General features: G+C 32.5%; 2 protein-coding genes and 2 non-coding genes across 4 annotated transcripts in view; 1 reads left to right on the top strand and 3 right to left on the bottom strand.

The window, feature by feature from the left end:
• The window catches only part of LOC135840049 (midasin), a 78,892-nt gene that overhangs the window by 54,303 nt on the left and 10,359 nt on the right, over positions 1 to 14,230 (top strand). The window contains exons 36-44 of the mRNA XM_065356366.1: positions 9,093 to 9,243; positions 10,979 to 11,208; positions 11,319 to 11,530; positions 11,784 to 11,950; positions 12,036 to 12,806; positions 12,878 to 13,193; positions 13,265 to 13,420; positions 13,522 to 13,655; positions 13,736 to 14,157. Of these exons, the coding sequence (XP_065212438.1) occupies positions 9,093 to 9,243; positions 10,979 to 11,208; positions 11,319 to 11,530; positions 11,784 to 11,950; positions 12,036 to 12,806; positions 12,878 to 13,193; positions 13,265 to 13,420; positions 13,522 to 13,655; positions 13,736 to 14,157 (2,559 nt within the window). The remainder of the gene's footprint in view (positions 1 to 9,092; positions 9,244 to 10,978; positions 11,209 to 11,318; positions 11,531 to 11,783; positions 11,951 to 12,035; positions 12,807 to 12,877; positions 13,194 to 13,264; positions 13,421 to 13,521; positions 13,656 to 13,735; positions 14,158 to 14,230) is intronic.
• On the bottom strand, positions 2,021 to 6,641 carry LOC135840067 (uncharacterized). Its single transcript, XM_065356400.1, has 3 exons — positions 6,372 to 6,641; positions 6,081 to 6,251; positions 2,021 to 2,857 (listed from the first exon to the last, which is right to left on the bottom strand). Exons 1-3 carry the CDS (start codon positions 6,533 to 6,535, stop codon positions 2,107 to 2,109), a joined length of 1,086 nt encoding a protein of 361 aa, XP_065212472.1. The 5' UTR covers positions 6,536 to 6,641; the 3' UTR covers positions 2,021 to 2,106.
• TRNAL-CAA (transfer RNA leucine (anticodon CAA)) lies at positions 10,049 to 10,166 on the bottom strand. Its single transcript has 2 exons — positions 10,129 to 10,166; positions 10,049 to 10,094 (listed from the first exon to the last, which is right to left on the bottom strand). It is a non-coding gene; the product is annotated as a tRNA-Leu (tRNA).
• On the bottom strand, positions 10,563 to 10,680 carry TRNAL-CAA (transfer RNA leucine (anticodon CAA)). The gene is made up of 2 exons: positions 10,643 to 10,680; positions 10,563 to 10,608 (listed from the first exon to the last, which is right to left on the bottom strand). It is a non-coding gene; the product is annotated as a tRNA-Leu (tRNA).

The raw sequence follows: 14,230 nt of genomic DNA, 5'->3' as shown, positions 1-14,230 counted from the left end.
TCTCCACTTTTACCATTTTCGAGTCGAAAATGAATTATTAATTATCTCTTGTTTCTTTTTATCCTCGATGTCGTATTCGTAGGTATGGAAGTCCAAGTAGTAAGCGTAAGCACTCGTATTCAAGTTGCCCGTCTAAAATTTCAAATTCTTGGAGTAAAATTCACATCGATAAAACTACAGCAACAAAGATAATAAATATTTTTTTGAGAAACAAACGATAAATTGCCCAAATTGCCATGTACCACTGGCGCCTCGAACCGTTGTTAACTTCTAAAAACGGTTTTATGTCGGTTTACTTTAATTTAACGCAAATCCATTAGGCGAACAACACTGTTCGAAGCGTTAACACACCTACGGCAAAAAGCGTCCATAGTTTTGAAAATTTAATGCTCCCCAGCGTATTCGAAAGAGGTTTATGGTATCGGAAAAGTACATACCTCGAGTAGATACATATATTTGTAAACGTGATGATTACGCGAACGTCGATGGATTTTAAATATCAAAATAATCACAGATGAATCCCTATAGTAGGTAGGTATACAGGTAAAAAGCACGAATACAAAATGATTAGGTATACCGAATTCTTATTCTAACAAAGTTGAATTCGAGTAAATAAGCTTTATAAGAGGCGAGGCGAGAGAAATTTTCAATTTCTTCTTGTTATATAGTAGTTATGTAAAAATATTCGTCTTTATTTTTTCTTTTTCTTTTTTTATACACGTGATCAGAACGCGAACGAGTAAAAAGGAAACAGTAATGTATTTGGAAAATTTTTATCGTTGCTCCAGGGACAACAGTCTTTCCTTTTAACTATTCCTCTTACCTTTTCCTGCTCGAGAAAAAAAAAGAGATGTATTTTTGAGATAAGTAATAGGTACACGAAGAGGCAAATCAACGTACTGTCTAAGTTGTTGAAACATTGTGTTTTGTACTCTTACTAAAATAGGTAACTACGATGCTAAGCTAATGAGAAAGAAGAAATTTTTCGTGAAAAGGTAACTAATTACGAGATTTGTCGTGAAATTTAAATGATATTACATAGATAGAGAGGACGTTGCGCTTTGATTATGTATTTTTCTAGATAGAAATATTTTGTAATGGAAAAAATGGAGAAAAAAATTAGCTTGAAAATTTGTGATCGGTGATTAATTAGAATAGGTAGCTATTTTGAAGAGAAATTCAGTTCCGAATATTTTTCAGAGCTGCAAAGCTCCATCTTAAATTTTTTTTCCATAAAAAAAATGATGAAAATCCTGTATAATACTTTGATGTTTTTGAATGGTATTTTTAGAATTTGAGGAAGTGTCTCAAATTGGATTTTGATAATTATTGTGATTGAAATTATTTAGTGAATAGACGAAGCGCGGCTCGTGGATTTTCTAGATGGAAAGATGGATCATCAGAAATAAAAAAAGGAATGGAAAAATGGGCCTTGTGGATAAAGACTAGAACGAGGGATTGTTTTTTTTTCGTGTAATTGAAAACTAACAATTCGATATCATTTTAGAGGATAAATTTTGCAATGTCAGATCTTCGCAGCTCTATACCCTAGAGACATAAAAATTTCTCGCTTCCGGTATACATAGTATATATAGTAAGAGCATAGTGCGTATAATTTCCAAGTATTTCCTTGATCCTTGAACAGTTTCCTATGTTACCTACCTGTATAAGTCGAATAAGTTATCCAATACCCACTTAAGAGATGAAGGTAAACAGTGTATTAAAGTTTGCGGTTTGCGAACGTTTTAAATCATTCAGATAGAACGTTTAAAATTTAAAACCTTTCGGGACTTGTTGCTCGCGAGCATAACTTTGTAAGCATACACGCGTGAAGTAAGATTAATAAAATGTCTTCCCTGAGAAGTGACATTTATAGAGAGTGTACAGTGTACACACTATGTACATTCATCTCCCTGATAAAAAACACCAACCTCACAAACCAAATCTACCCCCCCTCACTTTACGGGTGTAATAATCTTGTTATTTTATAAACACTCCCAAACAAAATTATAAGTAGATGTACAGGTAGATACAATTTTTATTAAAATCAGTGATTTTTATCCTTTCGTTTAGTAGTTAGTATAGTCGTCATACAAAATTTTATCACTAGTTGATGAAATTTGGAGGCGATGTTGGTATACGACATCCAGTCTGTTGTATTATTTCTACAGCGGTCTTATATCCTATTTGTAAACTTTGGTCGATAGATTTGTTATGAGAAATACCATAAAGAAAGCCAGCCATAAACGCGTCACCTGCTCCGGTCGTATCTACTATTTGATTTACTGCTAATGCCAGAATCGGAAAGACTACATAGCCTTCTTCGCTCGTATAGCAATGCAGCGGATTTTCACCATCGGTCACTACGATAATTCTCGTATATTTGCATGAAGCAGTCTTCACGATATCATTCGATAATTGGCAAAACGATTCCAAAGCTGATTTCATATTTTCGGTGTGAATTTGAACTCGTTCGCATATCGCTTTGAATTCTTGTAAGTTACAGGACACGATATGGCTTCGTTGCACGAAGGGTAAATAAGTCTCTCGTATGTTATTCGCCTTGATAATTGATTCTCCTCCAGCGCTGAAAGCCACGAGGATGTCGTGCTTTTGACATTGTTCCAGCAGTCGATAAATATAAGGAACGCAATGAAGAGTAAAGTAACCGTCGGTTAAGAGTATTTTGCTATCAGATACGCTTAATAAAGCTGTCTCCAGGTAATGGCACGGAGCGTCGGAAAATTTGAAACACGCAGCCTGAGATTCCGATGTGTAAGCGATAGTTCGGTATTGTTTATGAATTAATAGGATGGCATCTTCCGTCGTTGCTGCTCTGTCAGTCACTCTGTCGAATCTGTAATTCAAATTAAAAGCATTGTGTAGTCCAAATAATAAGGGAAGAAAAAAACATCACTCAGCTAACGACGCTATTCAAGACTGATTTTTTTTCTTTAGTCGTTTCATTGTTTCGATAGGAAGCTCCAGTGATCCTTCTAAGCTTCAGCCGAAACATAAAATTGAACATCGCAAAAAAAGGCGCGAAAGTCAACTTTTTCATTTTCAAAACTGTAAAGAAGCAGGGAGGGGTTGGAACCTATATCCCTCGAAATTTTGGTAATGCTTGGTGGGACTTAAAAGCTTGGTTTTTAAGAACAAAATTATTGTACGTTTACGCTAATGAGATGAAAAAATTCGATTGATTTGAAATACCCACGTACAAACAAAAAGTGGTTGAAGTCTCCGTATCAACTTTTGAAGCGTTGGAGACAACAGAAAAAGCGATATTTCATTGAAGAAGTAGGCTATTCAGCGTTGAGAAAAATTATACCCTTATGAAATCGATGATAAATATTTCAACTCTTGAAACTTTTACATTTTACTCTTTCTTCCGCATGAAAAATTTAACGCATTCGGTAAAATTTTTCAAGAAATGGTGGCACTCGAAAATCATTAGACTTTCACGATATCCTGTCGGTGCGAAGAAAAGTTTATCGGAATTTACATTTTTAAAGACGTCGCGTATAAACTCAAATGCTTCGAGTTGAAATGTTTTTCTTTATACGGATTACTACCACATTAAGGCCCAAGTTGTTTCAACTTTTGCGCGGCATTTAAAAATTTAAGAAGTTATGGTGGAATTACCCTCTTTTATTAAGTCGACTTCTAAACTGCAACTCGTAGGGTCGTATGTACAATGTAATGATGGATTTTAAACTCGAGACTTGTTTCTTTGAGGTCATTAGATATACAGTTGGAGAAATTTTCATCGTTGTTTTAAAAAAGTAGTATCATAGACTTATACCTACCCATTATTATGGGAACGCAATTCTTTTGCGAGATACGAAATTATTATAGTTATACGTACTAATGGGATGGAATGGGACTTGAATTTGTTAGTTGATGTTAGAGTAAAATTGCCGAGTGTTTAATAATAATTTAATCTCTTTGCGATTGGTTTTCGAAAATTACGATACCTACTCTGCCTTAAAAACTTGCTCTCATACCCTGATGTCAATTCTATTTGAAAGGTTGATTTGTTTTGAAATTAACTTGTTAAAATAGAAGCGAGGTACTCAACATCAACATAGCTCACAGAGCAGGATTCGTTTTCAGAACGCATCAGTGAGAGCTACGGTAAGTCCTTCGTAAATGGAATACGAATTTTTGGAGAAGTTTTCAAATTCCTGTGCAAGGTTTAGGTAGGTAAGGTGGTTATCATCGTGTCAAGTGAAAAATGATAGTTTTAACCGAATGGAAAACCAAGTCTGTATTCGAGCCACCATCATGAAGTAGATGATGGTTGTAATACTTTTAGATTTCATCATTTATTAGATACTTTGAATTCGAAATGCGTATACCTGCATGCAGTAATGTAATGATAAACAGAGAAAATCTAAAATATTTCACCTCATTTGAAATTTCTGCGATTTCTTGCGGGTTTTATTAGATTTATTTTTTGACAGATCTTTCTATTTTTTGGTGTAGGTTGTTTCTTTGTGAAACGGACGGGTTTGTTTCGAGTGAATTTTAAAGTGATGAATAATGATTCGGTTTTACGCGAAGTCTGTTCGGAAACATTGTAGATTAGGTATTCGTATATACCTAAAATGGAGAATAAACGGGTTGAATATATTTCATTTTTATGCTGATATTTGGAATATCGTATATTTCCTATAAAATAATGGTGTTAATGTACTTAATGTTTTTTGTTTTTTTTTTAAGAAAAAAATAATATTTACTAGCACAATGATTACATTGATAAATTTACATTTTTTTATGTTATACTTAATAATGTTATCGAATTGAACTTGAAAATATTCGTGATAAAAGCTCTGAGAGCCTACAAAATTATGAAAATTTCTCTAAAAAGGTTAAAAATTTAAAATTCCATGAAAATGTTCCAAAAATACTTAATGCATAAATCTAATTGTTTGGAAATCTTTTGAAATCGGAAAAAAAATTGCAGAAGAAGTGAAATTTTTTATAGCGTTGTACAATTTTCATTTCAGCTTTTATAAACAAATTTTTAGTAATTTTTCACATTTTTGTTTCATTTTAGGCCAAGTTTTCGTATTATTTGTTTAATTTCCATTGAAATTTTCTTTCGTTTTATTTGTAAGTTTTTATTTTTTTTTAAATTTTTGTTTTGAATGAAAATGATGTGAAGTAAAAATGAATTTTTCATTCAGGATTCAAAATTCTCAGAATGATAATTTTCCGTTGATAAAATTTTATTTTTTTTATCGAAGGTTGTGACAGTCAGAAATGCAGAAAAATAATTATCTATTAAAACCTAAGTGCAAATTTGAATTCCCAAGTCGGTATTTTACTATCTCATATTTTCCTTTCTTTCTTCCCCTATGAAATAAATCGTAATTTCACTTTTTTGGTAGAAAATGTTACAAAAAAAAAAGGATGCAAAAAAATTGTTCTGAATCAACATTTCATTTTTTAATAGGTTTTCTCAAGTTCCAGAAAGAAGAAACATTAAAACAAAATAAATAGAAAAATAATATATTTTTTCAATAAAATCTTAAATGTTTAAGCCTTAAAATTGAAGATTTTGAAGCTCGTAGGTTCTACACTTGGGGAGGGGGGGGGGGATGAAATCGAAAAAATTGTTTGAGTAAAAAGTTGATACAAAAATCAATAAAATGGTGCGAAATTTTGTTCTGCTTGAATAGCTTTGGTGACTCAAGTCTAAAAACGAGATTTTTCTAATGAATTAATTCATCAATTTCTCATTTATTTCTCAAACAATATTAAATCAAGAATAAATTTTCCAAAAGCACAGCCTCAGTTAAAAATTAAAATTATTGAATGGTCCACATCCATGAATTCTATACAACCTCTTCAGTTGGGCAGGGGAAGGAATTCGACATGATGATCTGAGTTTTCTCTATTTTGGAATCATGACTCTTGAGACCAAGTAGGTACTCATGTTGATCTGTTGGGATCAATTAGTTTGAACATTCATTCCTCTGATGCCTCTCGCGTTATTATAAGAAGCAAAAATATGGATTACATAAAAGTACATTATGACACAAATGCGGTATGATTCATGAACTAGATCTTACTTGGTTATTACACCTTCCTTTTGAAGTTGCTCGGTTAAATAAGAACCACGTTCATCTGAGCCGATGCTGCCATATAGAATTGTTCTAAATTTTTCTTCTTCCAACCATTGAAATATGCGAATGGTGTTTTGCACACAACCTCCAGGAACGTAAATTTTGTTATATGCTCCACTAAAAAAATCATGTTTGAAAAATAAATAAACACGCGCATCGTATAGGCTACACTTAAATATCTCTCGTTGCTCGTTGATGTTTTTAGTTTTTCTAATTAGGCTAATTTTTATCTCTTACCTAAGAATTTCCTGTCGCAGTTCGTCGTATGTTTTTACTGGTAAATGATTTTGCGTGTCGATTTTCAAATGATATTTGTCAACCAGCGATTCGGTATTTTCATCGATAATGATGTCAATGATGGGATTACCGAACCCCATTAACAAAAATTTATTTTCATTCATTTTCACACGTTTACTTTACAAACCATCACTCGGCATTTATATCGATGTCCAAGTGCGGATTAATGTAATTATAAAACGACGTTATTCTTATCACCTCGAATGACGTATGATTAGTTATCTTCCTAACTTTTGATAATGATTTGAAACCTACATGTCTTTTTGAATTATTTTTAAAAGTTAAGAGGTGGAATAAATTGCTTGTAATCTAAGATCAGGAAATGTTTGTCTGATGAAAACCGACGTGGTGATTCTATAATTGTTCATAAGTTTTATTATCATATAATAACTTTTATGATGTTGGATCAACGTACAGAAAATGTTCGTCAGTCGATTCCCTCCTCTTCTTCTATATGTACTAGGGAATTCTCAAACCGTGGAATTTCAGGTAGCTTATCTTACAAAATTAGTTCAATTTGATATGGCTGTTTTAAAAACAAATGAAATTATATTTTTGCTTCGCTTTCCCAAACTATCTGAGTGAACTTAAACTACTGGAAAGTGGCACCTGTGAAAAATTGAGCAACTTTGTGTGAAAAAAAAGATATTGTTGAAGACGAAGAGCATAAAGGATCGGTTTTTGTTACACGTACAGTGTGACCTGACCAGAGAGCTTGTACTTAATTGAATTAAATTTTAAGAAGTCTGTCGCCTGTTTTGGAAGAAGTTCAAAAGATTCCACTTCTTCTTAATTTACGTTATCTGTTTTTTTCTTCAAGTTTGATTAAAGTCTTTATACTTATGGGAAAATTTCCATCGTTATATACGACTTGTGATTTTTTTGCCGCCAAGAAATCACGATAGGTATCTAGGAAAATGTCTTGAAGGTATTGTTTCTAATACGAATATGCCTAGGCCTACCTATTTACGCAGATTTTGTTTAATTAACGTGATAAATTAAACGAAGGTATTCATCTTATACTGTTGTATTATGTTTCGTCTTTCGTGGCACTGTATCGAATTATATAGTGTAACGGTAGACGATTAATGCTATAATTCATTTCTGCAAAGTTTAAGTTAGGTTAGGTTGATTTCATCTATATTCCTTATTTCTCGAGAATTTATATGTATGTAGTAAAATTAAACCAAACTACTTAATGAAAAACATACTACTATTCATCTCTCGTCTATAACAATAAGATAAACAAGTTCCTTTGATTTGGTTATTTAGCAGTTCAGTATTTTGTACGCCCAACTATATTTTATTTTGAGCCAAGCTGTGCAAAAAATTATGACACTTTTGAAAAATAATAATTGAACCATTTCTTTGAATTTCTTTTTTTAAACTTTTTTTCCCTTTCAATTTAAAAAACTCGCCAAATTAAAAAGATTCAGACTCTGTATTAAATTTCATTTCTTTTTTCCTTCGCTTTTATTTTTTTTTTAATAACGACTTGTTGCTACATAATATCCTTTGTAAAGATGGTTTACGTATAGGTAGGTATATTTTTAATGCGACTATTACATATTTTGATCAAAAAATGATGTTTTTTTTTCAATGCTTATCCGTTGTTAATTCCATCGAGATGTTATTTATTTGAAAATTTCTTTTTGAAGGGTATATGCTGTTTCTGATGCACGTTCTTTTTAATGAAAAATGGCGAGCTTTTCAAGTTGAATTTTCATTTGAACTATTAAGTACATATGTGTATGCGGTATAATCAGAATGCTGAATTGAAGGGAGGGAATACCCTAAAATTAGCTGTTACAAATATTTCCGAGATTGAAGAGTTAAAATAAAGTACCTTACCTACATGGTTATTTAAATTTATTTATCTGAGTATTCACCATGAATTATAAATTCTTTCATGCTTCAAGTAATAGCTGACATTGAGTTGTTAATAAATAAAGTTGATTAATGTCACGACATAATATTATCATTACCTACTTAATATACACTATAATACAGCTGCAAAATATCTGCACTTGCTTAAAAGTCAACTCGATGTAAATTTTTAATCAAACAGGATACTAGTATTAAGTCATATTTAACCAAGAGTCATCGACATAGAAATTTAAAACGACTGAAATTTTCAAATGCATACGTTATTCTTTAGGGACAGTTTCACTGGAGAAATTTAAAATTTGACGCTTCAAATGATAAAACGAGACAAGAGTTTATTTTTCGTGACATTTTTCGTTTACGGTTTACCGAATCCATTAGTTTTCAAATTATTGTAGATAAGGGTATCGAGAGTAAAGTTGTGCTGTTGCAAGCTGTTAAAAAAACATTTTTTAATGCGGTGTTTCAAAGTGACAAGTGGACTGGTATAAGTCACGTTATCGAGATGTTGAGAAAAATATACGATACCTTTGCTGTACTAGTGAATTAAAATCTTTTGGGAATAGCGACTTTGCCAACCTTAATAAAGGACGAAATTGAGATCACGACTCGAGTAATTTGTCTGTAGATTGAAAATTTCGGGTTTGGTGGTTGACAAGAAAATTCAATACGAACGTTCATTTGTTCGTTCGGTTGTTCGGTGTGAGAAAAATCTTCAATGTGGTTTAATTACGCCTCCGGGTTGAACTGCTTTTAACGGTGTGATTGATTTTTCAGGTGGATTACAATCGACGTTTTGAAGAAATATGCAGCCTGATGGAAGAGATCTTTTTCATCGTTTTACAAAAACTAATTTTAAAAAGTGATTGGATTGCGGTTGCTGGTCTTTTTGAATATTGGAAGGAATTCAAGTTGGTTGAGAATATAGGTAAGTCCTTAACGTGGAGATTTTATAAAACTTACTCGTAGAGGTTTTCAATTTTATAATTAATATAGGTACTAGGTACTGAATAACATGGTTTGCGCGTAATGCGTAATTGAAAAAACCATAATGTATTAAAAGTCCTGAATTTTGTTTTGAAGGTTTTGTCGAGCACCTTGCTTTGAAAAATTACATTCAAGTACTAATATTTGAGCGTATTCTCATTGAAAAATTTTCTGTTTTGAAAAAATAATTGTGTAGAAAAATAAGTTTTCAATTTGAGAGATACGTAAAAATTGAATTAGGAAAAAAAACATTTTTTGGAAAATAAAAATGAAAAAATATCTGCACTTTTAAGGAGGTATTTATTCTAATAAAATATATTAGATTTCTAAAATTGTCAGAATTAAAAGTAAAAAAAAAAATTATTCAACGTCGTTTTTTCCTCCATGCTAGAACTGTAGCATAATTATCACTTTTTGAAGGTCAATTATCGCACAGCGATTTTACATAATATATTATCAACTCATTTTATACCATTTGCGAATTTTTTTAGGGCTACAATTTTTTTTCATCACTCTGTCCTTTGAATGATTTTTTTCCGCAAAAAAAAAATTTCTCAAGAGGTTAGGTGAATTGAAAATTAACATTCTGAATTTCACAGAGCTCTATAGGTGAATAAAAATGAATTTTCGTGTTTAAATGTGTTTTAAATGGGGAAGATAGTGAAAATCATGGGGAATTGATGTAAGAATTAGTAATCTGGACTAAAAAAATATAAAAGTCGTAAAAAAAATCGAAAAAAATTTTGTGTCAGAAGTGGGATTCGAACCCACGCCCTCAATTGAGGACCAGAATTCTCCGCTATGCATTACATAGCAAGGTAGAAGCCTTGAGTCTGGCGCCTTAGACCGCTCGGCCATCCTGACAACTGTACGAATGGGTCGATTTTAGCGTTCAGTAGTTCTGTTAGGTAACTACTACTGTTATAATTCTATTTTTGTTTTTTTCTCATCTCTTTCAACTAATTATAATTACAATAACTTAATTAACGAAAAATTGAATGAAAGCACTTTGCTGTTGCATGAAACTACCGCTATCTGGCGAGCATGTTGTGAAAGTACAATATCGAATGCGAATGAATATCGCATTATTTTCTGTTCGTAGTTCGCACACGTGGAAAGTATAATAAATAATAATTTTTAATAATTTTTTTAAATTTATATACGTTGTAAAAATGATCAGTGTAATTTTTTTTTTGTATTTTCGGAAATTATCTTCACTAATTTATAAATTTACAAAAGAAAAAACAACAAAAAATTTTGTGTCAGAAGTGGGATTCGAACCCACGCCCTCAATTGAGGACCAGAATTCTCCGCTATGCATTACATAGCAAGGTACTTGCCTTGAGTCTGGCGCCTTAGACCGCTCGGCCATCCTGACAACTGGGTGAAGTGGGCCAAATTAACAGTTTCAAGCGGTTATGAAATATGTACGTATTGTGAAAATCTGAATTATTGAATTGTCTCACAGTAGATGTATTTTTGGAGGGGTTTTTATTCAATAAAAATACAGAAGTGTCGTAAATTAGCGTTCAATGAATTACGCTAAATTAAAATTAATTCAATGTAGAATCCGTAGAATCATAATCGTGTGTATTTTATTTTTATTTTTCGATACCAAGTCATGTTATACTCTTTAAAGTTATACCTACTTAAGATTAAACGATTTTATTTTTCAGATGAAACTGGTAAAAAAAATTCATCCACTTTAGCCATCGAAACCGAAGTGTTTAAAAAACGAATTACCGTTTCATCCAAGCTTTTAAAACACATTCGCAAGTACGAAAACTTCACGAGCAAAATAGATGGAATTTTGAGATCGCTGGATAAGCTGGAAACCGACATAGAAAAAATTGGTAGCCTTAATTCTGGCGGAAAATTCGAATGGGTTGATAGCGTACTAATTAAAGTGAGTTGAATACGTATTACGTACAATATAACAATAACTAATGTAGAATTTCTCATTTAAAATTTTGTATTCTTTCGTGTAATAATTATTTTTTATTCTGATACTTTCAGTGTATCACAGAAGGTAGATGGTTACTTGTAGAAAATGTCAATCTGTGCAGTCCTGCTATTTTGGATCGATTAAATGGCTTACTCGAACCAGGTGGAATTTTAACCCTTGGCGAAAAAGGTGTTGATAAAGATGGAAACCTTGTGACCATCGTTCCGCATCCAGATTTCAGGCTTTTTTTCACTATGGATCCTCAACGTGGTGATATTTCTAGGTAATGACTAATGACTGTCATTCTCTAATTAAAACATTTTTTTCAGATGAAAATCTGTTGATTAGTTTGCATTTTTTTTCTACAGAAATTTCGGGATCTACCTACCTAGTACCTACTTTACTGATTATTACATATTTCTACAATTAATTAGTATAATTTATTTCACGTTACCCACCTATACCTTACACCTACTTGATATTCTTTTTTTGTCTTTATCAACGGCTAATGTATATTTTATTATTTATTTTACCAGAGCGATGCGAAACAGAGGGGTAGAAATATGGATGCAACCGGTTGATGAAGATTTAAACCATAATATGATTGATTTGATGGCCATAATGCGTCATAACGGTCTCACATCGTACGCAGCAATAAGCACGCTTTTGAAAATGCATTTTTCCATGCGCGAATTAAACATTGGTAAGTAATTAAATCGTAATTTATGCATCAATTTTCCCCATAAAATGATACTTGCCTATACTAACGTGAGAATTATTTCACACAGGACTCGATCAGCTATCCGTTGGGCATATGATTTACGCGTGTTTTTTGTTCGTACAACATCACCGTCGACATGGCAGACCTATCGATGAAACTTTCAAAATTGTTTGCGAAGATGTTTATTTAAAATCTCGTTCGTTGAGTTACGATCAACAAGAAATCGTATCGAATGTCATATCGGAAGTATTAAATTCGAACGAAATCATCCCTGAAATATGTCCATTTTATCTCACTTCCAATACTCAAAACTTACAATTCAATTCAACATTTTACATCGTACAGCAGCAGTCTGCTCTGGTATCACTATTTGGTCACGCAGCATCGGAAAAATACTCTTCCAATTTGAGCGAATTATTGTTCGGCAAATTACCAGTTTCGGACGGTTTTCGAAAGATATTCGACGTATCTGGCGTTAATATGGAGAACCTATTGTTATACAGTGTATTAAAATTATACGACGAAACGCTAGTACACGATGTGAAATATCGACATTTTCTGATAGAAGAGTTGACGAAGAGGGCTGATTTGATTGCCCTGAGTGAAAATTTGTCGAGTGTTATAGCCGGCGGGTTTGGAACAGCTTACAATACGTCGTTGAATTCGCAAAGAATACCCGTGTTCCGGGGTATGGTCAATGATACGGTTAATAGGATTTCATTGTTAATGAATTATCTGGTACTGAAACATCGATGCGTACAATTGAATTGTTGTTATTCGTTGGAGAATGAACTGATGGATGTAAATTTGAGACAATATTCTAAAGCGTGTATAACAGGTACCTACTTGAAATTTAGTTAACCTATATATCATAGTTTGTATTGAAATGACACGAGGTGTTTGTTACAGGCAACGTTCCCGTTAAAAAAGTTACCGAAGAATTAATTGCCAGCCAATTCGATATCTTGAATGTGAAAATTAACGATTATTTTGTCTTCGTTTTGAACAACGAATCGATTTTGGTTGATGAACAAGTGTACGCGACGTTCCTGAAAACGTTACAATACTACAATAAATTTACCAAATTAGGAGACGTACCTTTCTTCTCACGTTCTTCATTAAGTATCAATAGACAGGCTTTGAGCTACTTACGAATACAGTTTAAATGGCTGATGAAATGGATAAGAAGGTTGACAGTTCAGATTGAATCACGGTTTCCTACCTTGTAAGTATATACCTATTTCGAATTTCATTTGTTAATTAATTTTACATGATTAACGTTCGAGTTTTCTATAGGAGTCAAGCGAGTGAGGTTCGAGCACTGTTCGATAGTGTTAAACAGATAGAAGAGTCGTCCGATTTTACCTTTGTCGCTTTGTTGTCATTTTCTAAACAATTAAAAGCCAAAATGGGACAGCCAGATATCAAAGACTTTGAAACAGAAACATTCGAGTTAGTAGAATTTTTTTTATACCTATTCAAGTACCTGGCTGATTTATAGAGAAAATCATCTAAACTATTCTGTCATTTTTTTTTTGTTTTGTTTTTTGCAGAACTGATAATTGGTTTTGTTCGAATCGTTCCGAAATTGATCGTAAAAAATTCATCGCCTACTTGTGTGGCTCCACTCAAGATAAAACAGAGTCTTGCACCGAATACGATCAAAGTATGGAAGTTGTAGAGGAGGGTATGTTACCTTAATTTTTAATTTGTTCGAATGTTTGTTGGCTCAGATTTTAAATTATCGATTTGACTTTGTGTTTTCAGACATGAAAATGCTGGAAGATCAAAACCGTACCTCTCAAAATGAAACCTATCAAGATTCGAAACACCCTTTCGATATTTTACCTATTTTCGAAGCACTCTATATGAAAATTGAAACCAATTACAAAACCCATATTTTTGGTCAAATTGCGTCTCTGGAAAATAGCGATTCTTCGTTCGAAACAAACGTGGCCTCAAAAATGTTACCTTACGTAAATAAATTGCCTTTCATTTCTCCAAACTATGTGTCGAATATCCAAAATTCTCTGCTGAGCGATGTTTCGAGAAATGGATTAAAAATGAAATGGTTTTGTCATCTTTTGAAACACCTGCAATCGTTTACAACTTTTTCTTATGAAAAATATTTGAGGTATAGAAAAGAAAAAGCCGATTCGGAGGAATCTGATGATTCTATGGCAAATAATGTGAGTTTTCAAGTTTTCTAAATAATTAAATACTTTCATTTTGTGTTCTGTTGCGTCTCGAGAATGTATACGT

Source organism: Planococcus citri, chromosome 3 (genome assembly GCF_950023065.1).
Source record: "Planococcus citri chromosome 3, ihPlaCitr1.1, whole genome shotgun sequence".
In the NCBI taxonomy this organism is placed as follows: domain Eukaryota; kingdom Metazoa; phylum Arthropoda; class Insecta; order Hemiptera; family Pseudococcidae; genus Planococcus; species Planococcus citri.
This window is presented reverse-complemented; position numbering and strand designations above follow the sequence as displayed.

What these genes read in the sequence shown, in the direction of transcription:
- LOC135840067 (XM_065356400.1), bottom strand. Translation starts at nt 6,535, where the DNA reads ATGAATGAAAATAAATTTTTGTTAATGGGGTTCGGTAATCCCATCATT. An exon ending in CTGCGACAGGAAATTCTTAG is followed by an intron (nt 6,252 to 6,371) that starts GTAAGAGATAAA and finishes TGATTTTTTTAG; the next exon opens with TGGAGCATATAACAAAATTT. An exon ending in AAGGAAGGTGTAATAACCAA is followed by an intron (nt 2,858 to 6,080) that starts GTAAGATCTAGT and finishes TTTGAATTACAG; the next exon opens with ATTCGACAGAGTGACTGACA.